At 42.3% G+C, this 21,425-nt stretch overlaps 1 protein-coding gene across 1 annotated transcript in view; it reads left to right on the forward strand.

Annotated features, from left to right (window-relative positions):
• The window catches only part of LOC141271441 (uncharacterized), a 233,171-nt gene that overhangs the window by 130,315 nt on the left and 81,431 nt on the right, over nucleotides 1-21,425 (forward strand). The window contains exon 4 of the mRNA XM_073681516.1: nucleotides 16,655-17,614. Coding sequence (XP_073537617.1) covers nucleotides 16,655-17,614 — 960 coding nt within the window. The remainder of the gene's footprint in view (nucleotides 1-16,654; nucleotides 17,615-21,425) is intronic.

Consider the following 21,425-nt stretch of genomic DNA (forward strand, 5'->3'; position numbering starts at 1 on the left):
ATCCTGCATGGGGCATTATATGGGGGGTGACATCCTGCATGGGGCATTATATGGGGGGAGAGGTGACATCCTGCATGGGGCATTATATGGGGGGGAGAGGTGACATCCTGCATGGGACATTATATGGGGGGGAGAGTTGACATCCTGCATGGGACATTATATGGGGGGGGAGTTGACATCCTGCATGGGGCATTATATGGGGGGGAGAGGTGACATCCTGCATGGGGCATTATATGTGGGGGGAAGTGACACCCTGCATGGGGCATTATATAGGGGGGGAAGTGACATCCTGCATCAGGCATTATGTGGGGGCCAGTATCCTGTATGGAGCGTTATATGGGGGACAGTATCCTGTATGATGTGTTATATGGGGGCCAGTATCCTGTATGGAGCTTTATATGGGGGCCAAAATCCGGTATGGAGGACTATGTGGTGCCCATTATACTGTATGGAGCAATATAGAGGGCCCATAATACTGTATGGAGGACTATACTATCCGGTCTGCACTGTACACTGAGAGGATTCACCGGTTTCTGAGCTTTTGTAGAATTTACAATAGATATCCCTCAAGGAATGTAAGAAGTGAAATCTTTAGCAGTGTACTATATATATATATATATATATATATATAATTTTTTGTTTTCTCTGCGGTATCTGTGCATCATGAATCATGGTATGTGTTAAAGGGGCCCACTGAGACTCTTTCGCCCGGGGCCCATGAAAACCTGGAGCCGGCCCTGTCGCAAGCTATTCTACAATTTGTTCTCCAAGAGGCAAATAGCACTCATTCCCTCAGTCTAGCCGTGTAGCAAAGCAGTACTGTACAGACACATGAGCAATTTTCACGTTCAGAAGAAATTGTGTGACAAATGTTGGTTCTATTTTCACCTATTTTTAGTTGTGAAAATGTAAACTTTACGGCTAAAACATATTTTTTTTTGCTGTTAAAATGTAATTACATTTCTGTCACTGCTCAATGGTATAAAATTCTGTGATACACTCCATATGATTACTGCACTATTAGATGAATTAATTGGGAGGTGTAGTTTGTAAAATGGGGTCACTTATGGGGAAGGTTCAGCTGTTCTGGCATCTCAGGGGTTCTTCCAGTGGGTAATGTGTTACACGCACGATGCTAGGTTCAGATTGGGGCGAGACAGGTTACATGAAATCTGTGGAATCCTGGGGGAACCGTTACTCAGGGCGCCCATAGACCATGTGCTGCAGCTTCTCTCAGGCACACAGGGGTATTGACCCACAGGCACAGACACGGAGGTTGTTTCACTTGCTGACCAGACACACTTGACGAGTCCTCATAAACAGTAGCACAATAGCATTTAATAAGAAGCCGCACAGCCAGTGCAAGTTAAGTCTTATGAGCAACAGGCTCCAGTGACAAGCAGTACAGTTTCCTTAGCAGCACAGCAGTTCACAGTCTTCCCAGTAGTACAGTACAGCACAGTTCTAATGCAAAGGCATATTAATGAACACAGCATTCTTTACAGCACAGTGAGATGGAGGAGGGGGGGAGGGTTTGCTGAGGGAGATGATCCCTGTGACACCATTTCTTCTAGTCCTTATCTTTCTGCCTGACAATACTCTGCACTGTTAGTTCAGGAATTCTACCTGACCTGTGCTTAGCTTCACGCCTGACTTGAATCCTTTTCACTTGCAGGGGCTCTTCTGTGAGATACAGAACACACACACCACCTTTCTCTTTGGCTCCAGCCAGACAGTAAACAACTTCCCCGCAATCTTCCTGGGGCTCTGCTAAAACACTCCTTGTCTCCTGTGACTGTGCTAACCTCTCTAGTTGCTGGATGCTTTTAAAGCAACAGCGCTACTTCTGCATGTCACACTCTTCCCTCCTTTTTGAATGTCGTCCTCAACATTCACCTTAATTGGTCAATCTGACCAATTCTGAAAGCTGAGTAACTTTATATACAAATGAACATTGTCAAATTGGCATAAAATTTATAAACATTGATAACAACCTATTCTTACGACCTTTTTCTTGTAGGACGCCTGTAAGAAATAAATAATTAACACAATCAGCATCTCTTCAGCTGGAGCTTTTCGTATGTCTTCAAGAATCTTTAACAGTTCTTTGTTTCTACAAAGTCTTTTAAGGAAAATCAAAGCATGAAAACAAGTCTTTCCACCAGGCAACACTGTTATACTGCCTCTTGGTGGTGAATACCACTCAAGTGGGCTTACCTGGTCTGCAGGCAGAGGTACCTGTCTCCAGTCGACAGTTCTTGACACTTGACTTGGTTCACCAAGTACTCATACGTCAACATCACGGGCCTCCTCACTTCTCGAGTCGACATCCTCCTTTTGGGTTGTTCCTTAGAGACCACAGGTTCTTTGGTCACAGAAGTTTCTTCTGCCACACTCATTTCCTGTGCTTCCTCAGATGCTCTTGGAGCTGCCTCTGTAAGTTACTGTACTTCTACTGAGTCACTTGTTTCTTCACAGTCTGGTAATTCCACTCCTCCTGAGTGTCGATCGGTCTCTTCAGTGGCCGATGTTCGATCATCAGATCTGAATTGAACTTCATCTGTATTCCTTGGCACGATCTCTGGAGCCTCAGGACTTGGTTCACTCCTGAGGATGGTACATCCCTCTCCTTGCCGGTCCGAGAAATACAATGGTGTGTTCTTCTAAATCTGAGCTTTCAAGGTCACTATCCACCTCCGGAGCTTCAGTCTGTGGTGGTCCCTTAGTCGATCTCGGACGATGTCTGTCAACTTCTGGGAAGTCTTGTTGTGGTGGGAGATAATCACAGGGTAGTAGTAAATTCCGATGGACTATTCTGGTTTTCTTGTCTCCCGTTTCCAATCGGATTTCATACACTGGGCTGTCATCAGCTTTCCTCCTTACGACCACATACACCTGGTCTTCGCAGTACGAACAAAGTTTTCCTGGACCGCCTTTCTCACGTACGTTCTTGACTAGCACCCGGCTTCCCGGTGCCAATTCTGCTCCATAACATTTTTGATCATAGTACTCCTTAGTCTTGCTCTGTCCTTGCGTAACCACTTTGGACGCTATGCTGTATGCCTCTGCCATATGTTCCTTCCATTTCCGAACGTACTCCTGATACGTTCTGTAAGTCTCTGACACCGGAGTATTGAACAGGATGTCGATTGGCAGTCTTGGTGATTGTGTCATACAATAGGAAAATGGGTGAGTAACCCGTTGCATCGCACTTTGTATAGTTATAGGCATGTACCACTTTTGACAGGGAACTCTTCCAGTCGTTCTTCTTGTTATCTGTTAAAGTGCGCAACATCGACAATAATGTCCGGTTAAAACATTCCACTTGTCAATTACCCTCTGGGTGATAGGGTGTTGCGTGGGATCTCTGAATTCTACAGTACTTTCCTAGCTTGGCAAAGAGCTGGTTCTCAAATTCTCTTCCTTGGTCGTGGTGTAACCTCGTAGGGAACCCAAACCTCAAAGCAAAGTCATTGAAGATCTTCTCTGGCGTTGTTCAACCTGATTTATTGGTGGTGGCATATGCTTGAGCAAATCGAGTGAAATGGTCCATCACCACCAAGATGTATTCGTAACCACCCTTGCATGTCTCAAGATGTAGAAAGTCTATTGAGACCATCTCAAATGGATACGTAGTTTGCATGTTGCCCATAGGTTCACATACCTCTCTCAATATCTCTCTGCATGTACGGCCATAAGAAATGTTCATGGATCAAGTTGGTTGTCCTTTCTACTCCCAGGTGGCCATACAGGATACCGTCTTCACTGAGGTAGAGCTTCGTCCATTCTTTAATTAAAACAGATACTGTGGTGACCCATTGTGTCTCTCGTTTACTTGAAAAACAATTTTGGTCCACATAAAGTAGTATTCTACTAATTATTTGATCTTCCCATTGTGCTCTTCGGATTTTCCCTTTTGGTAGTTGTTGAATAGACAGGGGGTGATCTTGTTCTCTCGCTTTTATGATGGTTTCCACCGTCAATGGACACCACAATGGTGTGTCTTCCTCCTGATAAGCTTGTACTGCTTGGGTAGTGCTCTCCATTGCTTCCAGACTGACTTCCTCCGAGCATTCTTGCATGAACTCCTCAGGCTCTAGTGGCATTATTGACAATCCATGAGCATACGCATTGCATTTTCCTGGCCTGTACTTGATGCTGAAATTGAAATTAGCTAGTTCAGCGACCCATCTCTGACCCAATCCATTCAGTTTGGCTGTAGTAAAGACATAGGTCAAAGGGTTGTTATCAGTGTATACCTCAAACTCTTTTCTGTAGTAGAGAGAGCCCATTTCAATGCCAGGAACTCCAATTTTCTGGAATGTAGATGGTAATTCTTCTCGTCGTCTGTCAACATTCTAGATTCGTAACCGATGACTCTCATTTTTCCATCTTGATGCTGATACAGGGCAGCTCCCAGTCCAACTTGTGAAGCGTCACAATGAAGAACAAATGTTAAATTGAAATCAGGATATCCCAAGATGGGTAGTTTTACCAGGTAGTCTACTAGTTCTTCCAATACCTCCCAGGTGGTCTGCTGTCTAGAGAATGGGCTGTTGGGACAAAAAGGCGTTGTTACTTTTAAGCCCGGTCCTACCCGCGTTCTTCTTTTTCTCCATGGGTGTTGTTGTCTCTAACATAAGTTTCTCAACCGGTGCATATTTCGATAATAATCAAAGCTCCATGGCTTGCACCTAATGACATCAATACGGGTGAATCGCTAACCATAGAAATACAACGAAGAAAAAATGCGATTGTTGTCGCTGTCACCCCCCCCCCCTTCCTAGAGGAGATATAGTGGGGCGGTAATCCTGGAGAAGTTCAGAACGTAAGTACAATAGTAGGAGAGGAAGCCTAAGATCTGCCTCAACTCCCCGACTGTAGAGGGCCGCTTGTCTTTTAAGGCAAATACCGGAGCCATTTCTGCTGGGTCCATGGTATATTCTTCTCTGGACACAATTTTCCCTAGAAATCGGACTTGCCTTTTGAACAGTTCACATTTCTATGGGGTCAACTTAACTACGTGTTGTTGATACCGTTGTAATACGGTCCTTACGTGTTCAACATGCTCCTGGAAGGTTTTGCTGTGTACCACATTGTCATCCAAGTACGACTGGCAGATATCGTCCCTCAATCCTTCTAAACATGTCTCCATGCTCCTCTGGAATTCTGCTGGAGCTGAACGGAACCCAAACGGTATGCGGATCCACTCATATAATCCCCACGGTGTGATGAATGTTGTCAAGGGTCTACTGGACTCTTCAACAAACCCTTGAAGGTATGCTTTACCTTAATCGAGGACCGAGAACCAGGTACTTCCTGATATGCTGGATAGCCTATCTCGGATCTTTGGTATCGGGTGTCGATCAGGTACTAACTTTTGGTTTAGTTCCCGGTAATTACATCAGAGTCTCAACGTACCGTCCTTCTTCCTAACACAAGCCAATAGCGGAGGAATAAGACGACTTCAACTTTTGGACCCAACCTCTGTTGATTAGGTCTTGTAATTACTCTTTCACTTCATGGTGCAATGGTTTCGGCACAGACATGTAACTTCTGGATATTGGGGTCGTGTCTTTCAAATTGATTTTCAACTGCAATGATGGGGTACAGCCTATATCAGAGTCATCTTTGGAGAATGCATGACACTCTTCTCTCAGCATCTGCTTTGCTCGATCTTCAGCACACAAGTGTTCCAGGGGTACTGGGGGATTCCAGGACTCCGAGGTGCGTCGTGCAATTTCATCCCCTGGGCAACTCCTGTTCCTTGGTGGGGAGACTGAATTCACTATAGACCACTGGGCGGTCTCACACTTGCTGGATATACCGTTTTAACGGTTTCGATGTGACCTAACAGTCTTTGAATCCAGTCTAATTTCGTGTCTTGTAGTATTCATCACCGGTACTGTCACTCGAGCAAACCCACCAGTAGAAATTGTAAGCACAGTCTTACTTTGAACTAGGCCTTTCGAAAGTTCTGAGGAGTCTTTTGGCATGAACAGTCTTTTCTGGACTTTTCTTTCCAGTTCTACCCGGACTCCACACCTCACCCCCACCATTTGGTTTGCAGGATGATGGTTGGGCGCCAGCCTACCTTGACTTCTTTTAGGTCCATTGTATTCTGTGCTTTCTTTACTCTATGAATCCCATTTTCCGCAATGGCGTTTGGTATGGCGAGCAATGTGGCGATTGCATCCACCACCAGCGCCCCTGCCTTGTGTTTCGTGATGACCGCACTGATTACATTATAACCCAGGATAGGATCCTCTACCACGTTCTGATCACTGGTCACGAGAAAAGGTACCAAAAGCTCGATGGTGTTGCTGTCCTTCGTGGCCCTGAGTTGAGAAGTCCCTTCCACCCAGCCTATGAAAGGGATTTCGGTCTGGTTGACAGCTTTGCCGTGGAGTTCCACTGGTCCCAAGAGTTCTTTTAGTGACCGAAGGCAAGTGTGTGGCAAGTAGCTCCTTCTCCATTCTTCATTTAAAAGGCTCGCTTGGGCTCCTGTGTCCCACAGTGCTTTTACCCGGAGTCCATCTAGCTGGCACTGTATAAAGCACCTTTCACAGATTACTCTGATGAGGCTATCTTAACTGAGCAAGGAATCCTCCTCCCACGAGTACATCATTTGACCTCCGCACTGGGAATTAAGTAACTGATGCCCCTGTCTCTCTTGCAGCTGTTGTAGATGGGAACACACTTGGGGATAGTACTGATGCAGCCGTTTTACCTAATGCGCCATTCTGGGGTTTGGTGAGATTTAGATTTAGATTTGCTTCTGGGGCCTCCATGTCGCTGTTACCAGTCGCCCCGCACTGGTAACCTCCTGTCTTTTAACCCAAACGACCGTCCGTGACTATTGGTATTCCTTGGCATAATGTCCTTCCTCACCACATCTTAGACAGTGGACACACATCATACTCTGATTTGATGAACTGCACGCTTCCCAAGCCGGGTGTCTTCTGTTTTTGAACCCACTCCTGGGTCTCAGGGATACCGGTTCTGGCCTGGAACGAATCAACTTTTTCACCTCAATCAACTCTGCTCACAGTTCTCCTATTACTTCCTCCCAGTCAGCACTAGTGGTCCTCTATTTTGTTGGTGATGTAAGGTTCCCTCTCGGAGGTGGCACTGGAGGGTCTCTATGATGATCTTCAGACTGGCCACCGGGGGTCTCCAACTTCAGCTGTCTCATTTTGGTGATTTCAGGAGCAGAGCCTTTCTTTAACTTCTGTTCGCTCTCTGACTCCAAACTAGCTGCCTCATTAATTTTTTCAATTAGGACTTTGTCCAGAATGCCAGGATCTTTTAGGTACTGTTTCAGCTGAAAATTGATGACTTTGCTGATTAGCCCCATTCCCAATAATCTCAAGAACTTCTTCTGGACTAGTCCAACATCAAATTCCTCTTCCGCTTCTAAATCTCTGGATGCAAACAGTCTATCCTTCAGTTCAATTGCTCTGAACAAGTAACTTTAGGGTGATTCAATATTTTTCTGTGAGAGGTTAATGAGTCGGTGGAACAATTCTGAAGTCCTCTCTTGTTTATAATGCCCTTTTTAAAATCATCTTCAGCTGTTGCAAGGTCAATTGACTTTTCATTTCTAGCATACTACAGAGGATCAGTTCTGGGCTGATCACTTTCACCACCCCCTCAATGATCTCATCTGGCTGGTAGCCTTTCTGTAAGTCTGCATCGATCTGGTGCAACAAGTTCCTATAAGACAGTCTCTCTTCCTGTTCACACTCTCCAATCTGTCCCAGGATCTTGAATTCTTTCCTTATGGTGATTTGTGGTGTTAGAGAGGACTGTCTCCCTGATTTATCTAACCCAGGCTGGTTATAGGTCCTGTCTGAGTCTATCACCTGTTCAGAGGTTTTGGTCGATTCCTGCAGGGCTGTTGTTAGGGCTTTGAATTGTTCTTTCAATTCCTGTAGTTCAGTCTGTGGACGGAGATTCCCGCTTTTGGTAATTGATGCCGCCCGTCCATCCTCCAACTTCAACCTGGTTAAAAACTGTGTTAGTTCCTGGAGGAATGTCCCATGATGTCTTCAGCTTATTTCTCCCCCAGCTCATCCATTTTTGCATTAATGGCAGCTAACAGTTGCCTGCGGTTGTGTGCTTTGGAAATCTGTTCTACTGACATCTTTTTATGTTCGGCTACTGTTTTCAATTCTTCACAGGTTACCTGAAGTATCAGCTCACTAATTCTGTCCATTTGTATTTCCACATCCATTGCTGCTAGTGAGTTTTTCTTTAGGGCTGGTCCCCTTTAACTGGTGTAGTAGAGTTGAGTTGAGGTGCTGTGCTGCTGTGTTTTTCCAGCCACTTTTCCTCTTCTCCCTCTACACGCTAATTCCCACTCAGGACTCCCCATACGGGCCACCAATGTTACACACACGCCGCTAGGTTCCCATAGGGACGAGAAAGGTTACATTAATTCTTTGGAATCCTGGGGGAACCGTTACTCAGGGCGACCATAGACCATGTGCTGCAACTTCTCTCAGGCACACAGGGGTATTGACCCTCAGGCACCGACACGTACAGTACAGACCAAAAGTTTGGAAACACCTTCTCATTTAAAGATTTTTCTGTATTTTCATAACTATGAAAATTGTACATTCACACTGAAGGCATCAAAACTATGAATTAACACATGTGGAGTTATATACTGAACAAAAAAGTGTGAAACAACTGAAAATATGTCTTATATTCTAGGTTCTTCAAAGTAGCCACCTTTTGCTTTGATGACTGCTTTGAATACTCTTGGCATTCTCTTGATGAGCTTCAAGAGGTAGTCACCGTAAATAGTTTTCACTTCACAGTTGTGCCCTGTCAGGTTTAAGAAGTGGGATTTCTTGCCTTATAAATGGGTTTGGGACCATCAGTTGTGTTGTGCAGAAGTCTGGTGGATACACAGCTGATAGTCCTACTGAATAGACTGTTAGCTGTTTTTTTCTTGCCATAATACAAATTCTAAGTAAAGAAAAATGAGTGGCCATCATTTCTTTTAGAAATGAAGGTCAGTCAGTCCGAAAAATTGGGCAAACTTTGAAAGTGTCCTCAAGTGCAGTTGCAAAAACCATCAAGCGCTACAAAGAAACTGGCTCACATGAGGACCGCCCCAGGAAAGGAAGACCAAGAGTCACCCCTGCTTCTGAGGATAAGTTAATCTGAGTCACCAGCCTCAGAAATCGCAGGTTAACAGTAGCTCAGATTAGAGACCAGGTCAATGCCACACAGAGTTCTAGCAGCAGACACATCTCTTCAACGACTGTTAAGAGGAGACTTTGTACAGCAGGCCTTCATGGTAAAATAGCTGCTAGGAAACCACTGCTAAGCACAGGCAACAAGCAGAAGAGACTTGTTTGGGCTAAATAACACAAGGAATGGACATTAGACCAGTGAAAATCTGTGCTTTGGTCTGATGAGTCCAAATTTGAGATCTTTGGTTCCAACCACCGTGTCTTTGTGTGACGCATAAAAGGTGAACGGATGGACTCTACATGCCTGGTTCCCACCGTGAAGCATGGAGGAGGAGGTGTGATGGTGTGGGGGTGCTTTGCTGGTGACACTGTTGGGGATTTATTCAAAATTGAAGGCATACTGAACCAGCATGGCTACCACAGCATCTTGCAGCGGCATGCTATTCCTTCCGGTTTGCGTTTAGTTGGACCATCATTTATTTTTCAACAGGACAATGACCCCAAACACACTTCCAGGCTGTGTAAGGGCTATTTTACCAAGAGGGAGAGTGATGGGGTGCTACGCCAGATGACCTGGCCTCCACAGTCACCAGACCTGAACCCAATCGAGATGGTTTGGGGTGAGCTGGACCGCAGAGTGAAGGCAAAAGGGCCAACAAGTGCTAAGCATCTCTGGAAACTCCTTCAAGATTGTTGGAAGACCATTTCCAGTGACTACCTCTTTAAACTCATCAAGAGAATGCCAAGAGTGTTCAAAGCAGTCATCAAAGCAAAAGGTGGCTACTTTGAAGAACCTAGAATATAAGACATATTTTCAGTTGCTTCACACTTTTTTGTTAAGTATATAATTCCACATGTGTTAATTCATAGTTTTGATGCCTTCAGTGTGAATGTACAATTTTCATAGTCATGAAAATACAGAAAAATCTTTAAACGAGAAGGTGTGTCCAAACTTTTGGTCTGTTCTGTATGTTGAAATTACTACAAATCCCACAGCTACTTTTAAGATGGAGGTTGATGGCCTGAAAAGATTGTCTCTCATTGGGAGTTATAACCAAGAAGGCTGTATTTTTGGATGTCCAACATCCGATTCTTCCAATATTACATGGCTTACCCAAAATCATAAACAGAGAGTGGTATCCCTCCTATGAGACTGATCGTTTCAGAGATTGGTTCGGCCAACGAACATCTCTGCGAGTGTTTGAACTCATTATTACAGCCATTCAAAGGCGGATTATAATGAAGGCAATCTGGGTTACCGCCCGGGCCCCCGGGCCCCCATGGGGCCCGGGGCTCTGGGTTGTCTATGCCCAGATTGCCCTCATTATATGAGCGGCGCCGCGGCATATACCGGCAGTCAGAGGCGGGGGGCTCCCGGACCACTCCCCCAGCAGCGGCGCACTGCCGCTATTTCTTCTTTGGCCGGGCCATCACTGCAGCTGTTAACTTCCCTGTGCTGGCCCGGCCACATCATTGCTAGGAGACACGGCCCTGTGTGTGGCCATGTCTCCTAGCTGTGACATCATGCAGTGCGCGCCCGGCCTGCACTGCTACTTCCCACAAGAGAGGAGCAGGAGGACTGGAGCCGAGTCGGGGGATGGAGAGTGTGTGTGTGTGTGTGTGTGTGTGTGTGCAGGCAGATATCATTGTGTGATGTCTATTTATATGTATTTTTGTGTTTCAAATGTGTTTATGCGTGTATGTATATGTCTGTATATGTTTGTGTGTGCGTGACTGCGTGCGGCCTCCCGCTGTCTCTGGGGGGGGCGCCATGTGGCCTCCCACTGTGTATTGATGGCTACGTGTGGCCTCCCGCTGTGTATTGATGGCTACGTGCGGCCTCCCGCTGTGTATAGATGGCTACGTGCGGCCTCCCGCTGTGTATAGATGGCTACGTGCGGCCTCCCGCTGTGTATAGATGGCTACGTGCGGCCTCCCGCTGTGTATAGATGGCTACGTGCGGCCTCCCGCTGTGTATAGATGGCTACGTGCGGCCTCCCGCTGTGTATAGATGGCTACGTGCGGCCTCCCGCTGTGTATAGATGGCTACGTGCGGCCTCCCGCTGTGTATAGATGGCTACGTGCGGCCTCCCGCTGTGTATAGATGGCTACGTGCGGCCTCCCGCTGTGTATAGATGGCTACCTGTGGCTTCCCGCTGTGTATAGATGGCTACGTGCGGCCTCCTGCTGTGTACAGATGGCTACCTGTGGCCTCCTGCTGTCTATAGATGGCTACGTGTGGCCTCCTGTTGTGTATTGATGGCACCATGCGGCCTTCTGCTGTGTATAGATGTCTACGTGCGGCCTCCTGCTGTGTATAGATGGCTACGTGCGGCCTCCCGCCGTGTATAGATGGCTATGTGTGCTCAATATTGAGTCATACAATTAATGTAAGGCTATGTGCCCACGATGCAGAAATGCTCCGGATTTTTTTTGAGCGTTTCTGCATCTCCCTGGCAGAAAAAACGCATGCGAATTGTACATACGGATTGTACATGCGTTTTTCCTGCCAGGGACAAGCAGAAGTGAAGTGTTCTTCACATGCATTTCTGCTTGCAGGTTGACAAGCGCTTTCCAAGCGATTTTAGCATCACTTGGAAAGTGCTTGACAACTTGGTTACACTATATAAATCCATGCAACCAGCATGGATTTATATAGTGTGACCGTAAAAGAATGGTAAAAAATAAATATATAATTACCTTCGGATGGCCTGCCGACGTCAGCGGTCGCGTGACCCGTCACATGACTAAATGACGTCACGGCAGGTCCTTTTCAGACCATTGCGAGCTGCTTGCAAGCCAGGACGCATCGGATAAAGACACCGGGGGCCATCTGAAGGTAAGCATAATATTTATTTTGTATTTTATTCTTTTTTTACAGGTTCTATGGTACCCGGGTCCGGAGGAGAGTCTCCTCTTCTCCAAACCCGGGTACCATCCGCACATTGAAACGCATGGAATCCGCATGTACAGATGCAGTGATGCGGATTCCATGCGTTCCAATGCAAGTCAATGGCGGCGAAAACACAGCACTTCCGCAAAAAAATTGGTAATGCTGCGGATTTTTCCGCAATGATAATCCGCAGCGGAAATTTCCGCAGCATGTGCAGGGGAACATGGCAGGCCTTCTACCAAGCGTTTAAGCATTTCTGCAGCGGAATTGCCGCTGCGGAAACGCTTAAAAAACGCATAATGGTCACACAGCCTAAAAAAAATTATTATAATTAATATTGTGCCAAATTAATTTCACGTGAACTATCACAGGGGATCATGTGACATGTGATACATCAGGTGTGTGTGTGGGATAGTGGGGGCCCGCGCCTTCTAAACTGCCCGGGGCCTTTGCTACTCTTAATCCACCCCTGCAGCCATTGGTTTGCAGAATACTGTGCTATATTAAAGATTCAAAAGATCTAGTCGTCCAACTATACAGTAGGTACAGAACATATTCAGACCCCTTTAAAGTTTTCACTCTTTGTTGCATTGCAGCCATTTGGTAAATTCTAAAAAGTTCATTTTTTTTCTCATTAAAGTACACTCTGCACCCCATCTTTACTGAAAAAAAAACAGAAATGTAGACATTTTTGCAAATTTATTAAAAAAGAAAAACTGAAATATCACATGGTCATAAGTATTCAGACCATTTGCTCAGTATTGAGTAGAAGCATCTTTTTGAGCTAGTACAGACATGAGTTGTCTTGGGAATGATGAAACAAGTTTTTCACACCTGGATTTGGGGATCCTCTGCCATTCTTCCTTGCAGATCCTCTCCAGTTCCATCAGGTTGGATGGTGATCGTCGGTGGACAGCCATTTTCAGGTCTCTCCAGAGATGCTCAATTGGGTTTAGGTCAGGGCTATGGCTAGGCCAGTCAAGAATGGTCACAGAGTTGTTTTGAAGCCACTCCTTTGTTATTTTAGCTGTGTGCTTAGAGTCATTGTCTTGTTGGAAGGTGAACCTTCGGCCAAGTCTGAGGTCCAGAGCACTCTGGAAGAGGTTTTCATCCAGGATATCTCTGTACTTGGCCGCATTCATGTTTCCTTCAATTGCAACCAGTCATCCTGTCCCTGCAGCTAAAAAAGACCCCCCCCCCCATAGCGTGATGCTACCACCACCATGTTTCACTGTTGGGATTGTATTGGGCAGGTGATGAGCAGTGCCTGTTTTTCTCCACACATACCGCTTAGAATTATCACCAAAAAGTTCTATCTTCATCTCATCAGACCAGAGAATCTTATTTCTCATAGTCTGGGAGTCTTTCATGTGTTTTTGACCAAACTCTATGCAGGCTTTCATATGTCTTGCACTGAGGAGAGGCTTCCGTCGGGCCACTCTGCCATAAAGGCCCGACTGGTGGAGGGCTGGAGTGATAGTTGACTTTGTGGAACTTTCTGAATCTCTGGAGGTCTGCGACAGTGATCTTTGGGTTCTTCTTTACCTCTCTCATCAAGGCTCTTCTCCCATGATTGCTCAGTTTGGCATGACGGCCAGGTCTAGGAAGACTCCTGGTGGTCCCAAACTTCTTCCATTTAAGGATTATAGAGGTCTCTGTGCTCTTAGGAGCCTTGAGTAATGCAGAAATTCATTTGTAACCTTGGCCAGATCTGTGCCTTGCCACAATTCTGTCTCTAAGCTCCTTGGGCAGTTCCTTTTGAGCTCATGATTCTCATTTGGTCTGACATGCACTGTGAGCTGTGAGGTCTTATATAGACAGCTGTGTGCCTTTCCAAATCAAGTCCTATAAATTAAATTAAACACAGCTGGACTCCAATGGAGGAGTAGAACCATCTCAAGGAGGATCACAAGGAAATGGACACCATGTGACTTATATATGAGTGTCTGAGCAAAGGGTCTGAATACTTATGACCATGTGATATTTCAGTTTTTCTTTTTTAATAAATTTGCTAAAATTTCTACATTTGTTTTTTTTTCAGTGAAGATGGGGTGCAGAGTGTACGTTGATGAGAAAAAAAAAAGAACTTTAGAATTTACCAAATGACTGTAATGAAAATGAAACAGAGTGAAAAATTTAAAAGGGTCTGAATACTTTCCGTACCCACTGTATATGGATAAGTTGTAGTGATGAGCGAGTATGTACAGTTGAAATCAGAAGTTGCATACACTATATAAAAAGACACACATGCATGTTTTTTCAATATCTGACATGAAATCAGAATACACCTTTCTGGTTTTAGGTCAATTAGGATTACCATAATTTTTAATATTTGTCAAATGGCAGAATAATGACAGACAGAGAATATTTAAAGACATTTTTATTATTTACTGCAAAGTGAAAATTTACATACACATGATTACTATGCCTTTAAACAACTCTGGACTGCCCATATGACGATATGTGTTTGGAAGCTTCTGATTTTTTGGCAACATCTGAGTTAATTAGAGACACCCCTGTGGATGTATTTTAATGCACACCTGAAACACACTGCTCCTTTGCATTATGGGAAAGTCTAAAGAAATCAGCCAAAAGAAACATAAAAAAAGCCAGATTAATGTTTGCAATTTCACACAGAAACAAAGACCTTAATTTTAGGTGACATGTCCTCTGGTCTAAAATTGAACTTTTTGTGCATAATGACCATCGTTACGTTTGGAAGAAAAAGGGAGAAGCTTGGAAGCCTAAGAACACCATCCTAAATTTGAAACACGGGGGTGGCAGCATCATGTTGTGGGATTGTTTTGCTGCAGGAGGGACTGGTGCACTTCACAAAATAGATGGCATCATAAAACAAAGATGATTATGTGGCAATATTGAAGCAACCTCTCAAGACATCAGCCAGGAAGTTAAAGTTCGGGCGGAAATGGGTTTTCCAAATGGACAATGACCCGAAGCATACTGCCAAAATGGTAACAAAGTGGCTTAAGGATAACAAAGTCAATGTTTTGGAGTGGCCATCACAAAGCCCTCATTTCAAACCTATTGAAAATTCATGGGCAAAGCTGAAAAGGCAGGTGCGAGCAAGGCGACCTACAAACCTGGATCAGTTACACCAGTTTTGTCAGGAGGAATGGGCCCAAATTCCGACCAACTATTGTGATAATCTTGTGAAAGGAAATCTCAAAAGTTTGACCCAAGTCATTCAGTTTAAGAGCAATGGTACCAAATACTAATGAAATGTTATGTAAACTTTTGACTTTGCAGAAAGTAATAAAAATGCCTTTAAAACATTCTCTTTCTCATAATTCTGGCATTTGGAAAATATTAAAATTATGGTAATCCTAATTGACCTAAAACGGGAAAGGTTTATTCTGATTCCATGTCTTATATTGAGAAAAACAGGCATATGTGCCTTTTTATATAGTGTATGTAAACTTCTGGTTTCAACTGTATTGTTAACTCTTTCAGCTTGCAGCCACGGCGACAGTAATAGAAACGCAGAGCACGCCGAAAATACTCGGCGAGCACTCAAGCATGCTCGCCGAAAGAGTTAACAATACATACTCGCTCATCACTAATAGGTTGTGATGTTATATCACTTTACACACGTATACCTCACTCTTTAGCTTTGGAAGCATTGGAATTTCATCTGACCAAATATAGTAACTATTCACATAATTTAATTGATTTTTTTTTTTTACGGGTAACAAAAAATGTGTAAACTTACAATTTTATTTGTTTCAGTCATCAATATTATCTTCAGTAAACAGGCGTGGTGATGGGGGCCAAATTTTCATCATCTTTGGTGAACCTCATCATGGCATTTTGGGATTATCATCATCTAATTTCTGCTTCCAATGTTTTATCCCCTGGTCATTGTGGTATGGCAGATACATCGATGATACACTCATCATCTGGAGTGGCGATGTGTCTCCCATACCAGACTGTGTGCATTATCTTAATTCCAATTATTATAACCTTAAATTCACTTATGTACATGATTTTACTTCTATTTCTTTTTTGGATTTGAAATTGCATGGGGTACATTGCCAGGTAATTTCCACTAAGACTCACTCTAAACCTTTTGCAGGTAACACTATACTTCACGCTTCCAGCAGCCATACCAAGAATGCGATAAGGTCAATCCCAGTAGGAGAGTTTACAAGAATAATGAGAAATTGTAGTAACGAAAATAGTCTTAGCTCAGACTTTCTCCTAAATTTCATTTTACCCCATTATGTATAGAAATGCTTCTATAGAATTGCTTTAAAATATCTAATATTGTAAGAGATCATATTATTCCCTGTTATTGAAGAAAATTGAAATCTATTTTATCCTTGGCAGATGTCTTCAGCAGAAGCTCAGAGGAACATCTGATATTTTCACATTTTAAAGCAGATAATCGTAGTGTCACACCAGATTCATATGAAGAGCAGATCATTATCCCGGATCCAGCTCCAAGTCTTCACACCAAAAAGCTTTCAACTGATCCTTTTCAACAAGTTCTGTCTTCTGATTCATCACAGACTATTCAGCATAGAAAAAATAACAGATCGGATATGCAACATCGAAGGACTCACACAGGAGAGAAACCCTTTATATGTTCAGAATGTGGGAAATGTTTTAAAAGCAAATCACATCTAGTTAGACATCAGATAATTCACACTGGGGAGAAACCATTTTCATGTTCAGAATGTGGGAAATGTTTTACTCTGGAGGGAACTCTTGTTAAACATCATCAGAGAATTCACGCAAGGGAGAAAACGTATTCATGTCCAGAATGTGGGAAATGTTTTTCTCAGAAAGGAGATCTTGTTACACACACGAGAAATCACACAAGAAAGAAACCATATTCATGTTCAGAATGTGGGAAATGTTTTATACGCAAATCACACCTGTTTGAACATCAGAAAATTCACAATGGGGAGAAATTATTTTCATGTTCTGAATGTGGGAAATGTTTTGCACAGAAAGGAAGTCTTGTTTATCATCAGAGAACTCACACAGGGGAGCAGGCATTTTCATGTCCAGACTGTGGGAAAAATTTTTCCCGCAAATCCCACCTAGTTAGACATCAGAGAATTCACACAGGGGAGAAGCCATTTTCATGTTCAGAATGTGGAAATTCTTTTAGGAATAAATCACACGTTGTTGCACATCAGAAAATTCACACAGGGGAGAAGCCATTTTCATGTCAAGAATGTGGGAAATTTTTAACAAGCAAATCGAACCTGGTTAGACATCAGAGAATTCACACAGGGGAGAAACCATTTTCATGCTCAGAATGTGGGAAATGTTTTAATCAGAGGTCAGACCTTGTTACACATCAGAGAATTCACACAGGGAAGAAGCCATTTTCATGTCAAGAATGTGGGAAATTTTTTACAAGCAAATCGAACCTGGTTACACATCAGAGAATTCACACAGGGAAGAAGCCATTTTCATGCTCAGAATGTGGGAAATGTTTTAATGATAGCTCCACTCTTAGCTCACATAAGAGAACTCATACAGGGTAAAAAGAAATTTTTTCACGTTCAGAATGTAGTAAACGTTCTACTAATAAAGCAAGTGTTGTAGCCCATCAGAGAACTGATACTGATATAGGGAAGAAGCCATTTTCATGCTCAGAATGTGGGAAATGTTTTAATGATAGCTCCACTCTTAGCTCACATAAGAGAACTCATACAGGGTAAAAAGAAATTTTTTCACGTTCAGAATGTAGTAAACGTTCTACTAATAAAGCAAGCCTTGTAGCCCAGCAGATAACTGATACTCATATATACTGTCCAGGACATTTTACACTCAGAACATATTTTCGTTAACATCAGATAAATCGCACATGGAAGGAGCGATTTTCTATTTATTGACAAATTCATCAAAAATCTGTTCATCAAAGCAAAGTCGTACATTACATAAGAAAGGAAAAGTAATTTAGAGCATGCAGTGATATGAAAATACCAATAAACACCTGTTATCAAAAAGGGGTGAAATACAATTTATACACCTTTCAATATCCTCCTTCATTTTCAACAATTACTGTACATCTCTGTATTTAGGCCTTCGTTGATAAAGGTAGTATTTTGCATATATAATATTTCTTATATTTATTTGCCATTATAATGTCCCTTTATATATTTATTATATGTTGAATTATATTGGATTATTTAGATATGTCATGATCCCTTCGCTCTATCTCTTTGCCATTAATAATATATATATATATTTCTTACCTTATATTTCCTGATCTATTATTATCTCTCACTTATCTGCTACTTCTGCCCAAGCACCAATGTTGTATAATGCATTCTAGATCTACTTGAATGCTCCATATATATATTTTGTATGGACAATACTGTATTCCATTTTTTATTGTCCTCTGATGTGTTCATCTTTAAACATATCTTTCTTCACATCAATGTTTGATTTGTAATCTGTGCGCATGCGCTATGGATTAATTGCACGTTCTATATATTATGTCAGGGTTTATCTTTTCGCACATGCGCGGTCTACTTACAAGTCATTAGTGGTGCCAAGCTCTTCTGCGTATGCCCGGCCTTCTCTCATAAATAGTTTTGTCAATCTTGGATTGAACTTTGCGCTCTTGCGCTACAGATCAACTGAACATTCCTTTATTAAGTATGATTATAATTGCACACATGCGCCACTTCTCTAGAAATTACTAACAGTCCACATATTTTCTGCGCATGCCCCTCTCCTTCCGATAAATGATTTGCTTGCGCATGCGCTTTCATAATTCTAGAATCGTTATTGGCACTTCTTGTTTGCTCATGCACAATGAATATTTCAAGCAAACTTTATCAATATAGTGTGTTTGCGCCTGAATATAGTCAACCTTAGATCAACTTTATTTATAGTTTATGTTCACACATGAGCATTACACATTTCAGACGCTGATATAACCCACTGATTTACTCCCTCTGTGTCCTATGTCTGGTAATTAAATGATTTACTTCATTGTTCTATTACCTTAATGTATATAAGGGACATTATTTGACACCATTAATCATTCTTACCCCTGAGGAAGCCACAGCTTGTGAGGCGAAACACGTGGAGTTTTCTCTTTTGCCTCATTCACAAGTTCATTGTTATACCTATTTTGCCCTATTAGATTTATTATTCTCATGGTTATCTGTGCTTAGTATAAGTCCTTGTTTGGTGACATGCATATCACTTTAGTGTTTATTAATTATAGTTAAGGAATATTTGTTTATTTTTATTATTTTTTGGTATCTTGACATTACAAATTGTTCATATTTCTTTGCTTATCATTCTGTTTTGCATATAAGATTTTCTTTTCTGGATATCCTGTGTACTGTAATGTATTGGGCATATGAGGATAGGTGGTTATCTAACTATAGATGCACCCAATCTGCGTATAAATGGCCTATTGGCTTTTTAAAAGTTTTTACATTTTTGTGTCTTTTTTGTATTTCATTGCCATTTATAATAAAGGCTTTTATTTGGTGATCCCTATGTACTTGCAAACTTCTTTTTCTTTGTTGTTGTAAATGCTTTAATAACAGCTCAACTCTTAGCTGACATTGGAGAAAAACACACAAGCGACAAAAGCATTATAATGCACAGAATGTATAAAACATTTTACAAATAAAGCAGGCCTTGTTACACATCATTGAACTTGCATAGGGAGAAAGCCATTTTCACATCCAGAACGGTTTACTCACAAATCCTTAAACCTCAGAGAAATCACAAATGGAAGCAGCGATTTTTCTTTTTATATACAAATTCATCAAGAAACCGCTAAAATCAAAGTAAAGTCACACGTTACATTTCCTGTTCATTCCTCGATGCTCTAAGTTACTTTCCCTTTTTTATGTATGTAATAACCAATTACCATCTGTTATTGAAAAGGAAAAAAAAAATCCAATTTACACACCTTTTATATTCCCATGTGCATAAAATGTTTTCTGCTTGTATACAGCAATCTGCAAAAGTTTTAGGCAGGTGTGGAAAAAATGCTGCAAAGTAAGAAGCTTCCAAAAATAGAAGAGCTAGAAGTTTGCTTTATCGATTAACAAAATGCAAAGTGCGTGAAGAAAAGAAAAATCTAACTCGCATCAATATTTGGTGACCACATTTGTCTTTAAAACGGCTTTAAAATATCAACTCTTCTAGGTACACTTGCATACAATTTTTGAAGGCATTCAGCAAGGAAGTTTTTCCAAACATCTTGGAGAACTAACTGCAGATCTTGTGCTTCATGTAATTCCAGACAGACTGGATGATGTTGAGATCAGGGCTCTGTGGGGGCCGTATCATCACTTCCAGGACTCCTTTATGCTGAAGATCCTTCTTAATGACATTGGCTTTATGTTCTGTATGGTTGTGGTCATTGTCCTACTGCAGAATAGATTTTGCCTCCCTGTTGGTGTTGCATGATAAGAATCTGCCTGTATTTCTCTGCAGTGGCGAATTATGGTAGGCACACTATGGCTAAAATAAATTCGGTGCTCTGTGGTAAATCAAACCATGAAGCGGAGAAAGAGAACCAAGGCACTCCAGATTTGAATGAAAATGAGCATTTATTTCAATGCCATCGGCAGGTAGTTCTGAGTAGAATAATGGGCCAATGTTTCGGTTACATGATCACAGCCTATAATACATTTCTAAAGGTGCTATTGACATGAAATTCTCACCAGATGTCGGTAACAACCCATCCAATCCACACATGCCAGGAAATCAAACCATAGATGTCCATAAATTAAGATATGTGTAATAACGAAAAATGACACTGTGAAAAAGTATTGAACACATGAAGAAAGAGAGGTATAAAAAGCCATGGAAAGTCCTGACACCAGCTGAATTTTAGTAATTGTAAAGCAATCCTGACACTTATTATTTTTCACTATCAGCTGGTTCAACTGATGGCCTATGAAACGGTGTCTCATTAACAAAGTGTCACACAAGAAACCTCTCAAAGGGTAAAACCAGTGAGCTGTCTCAAGACCTTTACAACCTTTCGGGTTGAAAAAATAAAAAACTAGTGGCATTAGTTACAGAAGAATTTCTAAACTACTGAATGTTCCAGTGAGCGCCTACAGTTCAAACATGGTAAAGTGCCATTTCTAGCAGATGAGATGGTTGCGGGGCTTTCTGTTTGTGGTGTTCATACAAAATTCAGAATAAATCAAGAAATTTTGAAAATTTGTTTCCATTTTTTTCATCATTTCAATATCAGTAACAGGTCTATCCATCCTGTGATTTCAAAACTCCTATTTTTCCCTTTTTGGTGTTGCAACTTCAATATTGACCAGTGTATATCCCACCCCTTGCTGAGCTCATGT

The sequence above is a fragment of the Phyllobates terribilis genome, unplaced genomic scaffold (genome assembly GCF_046119375.1).
Source record: "Phyllobates terribilis strain yellow unplaced genomic scaffold, ASM4611937v1 Scaffold_5__5_contigs__length_657084704, whole genome shotgun sequence".
Taxonomy (NCBI): domain Eukaryota; kingdom Metazoa; phylum Chordata; class Amphibia; order Anura; family Dendrobatidae; genus Phyllobates; species Phyllobates terribilis.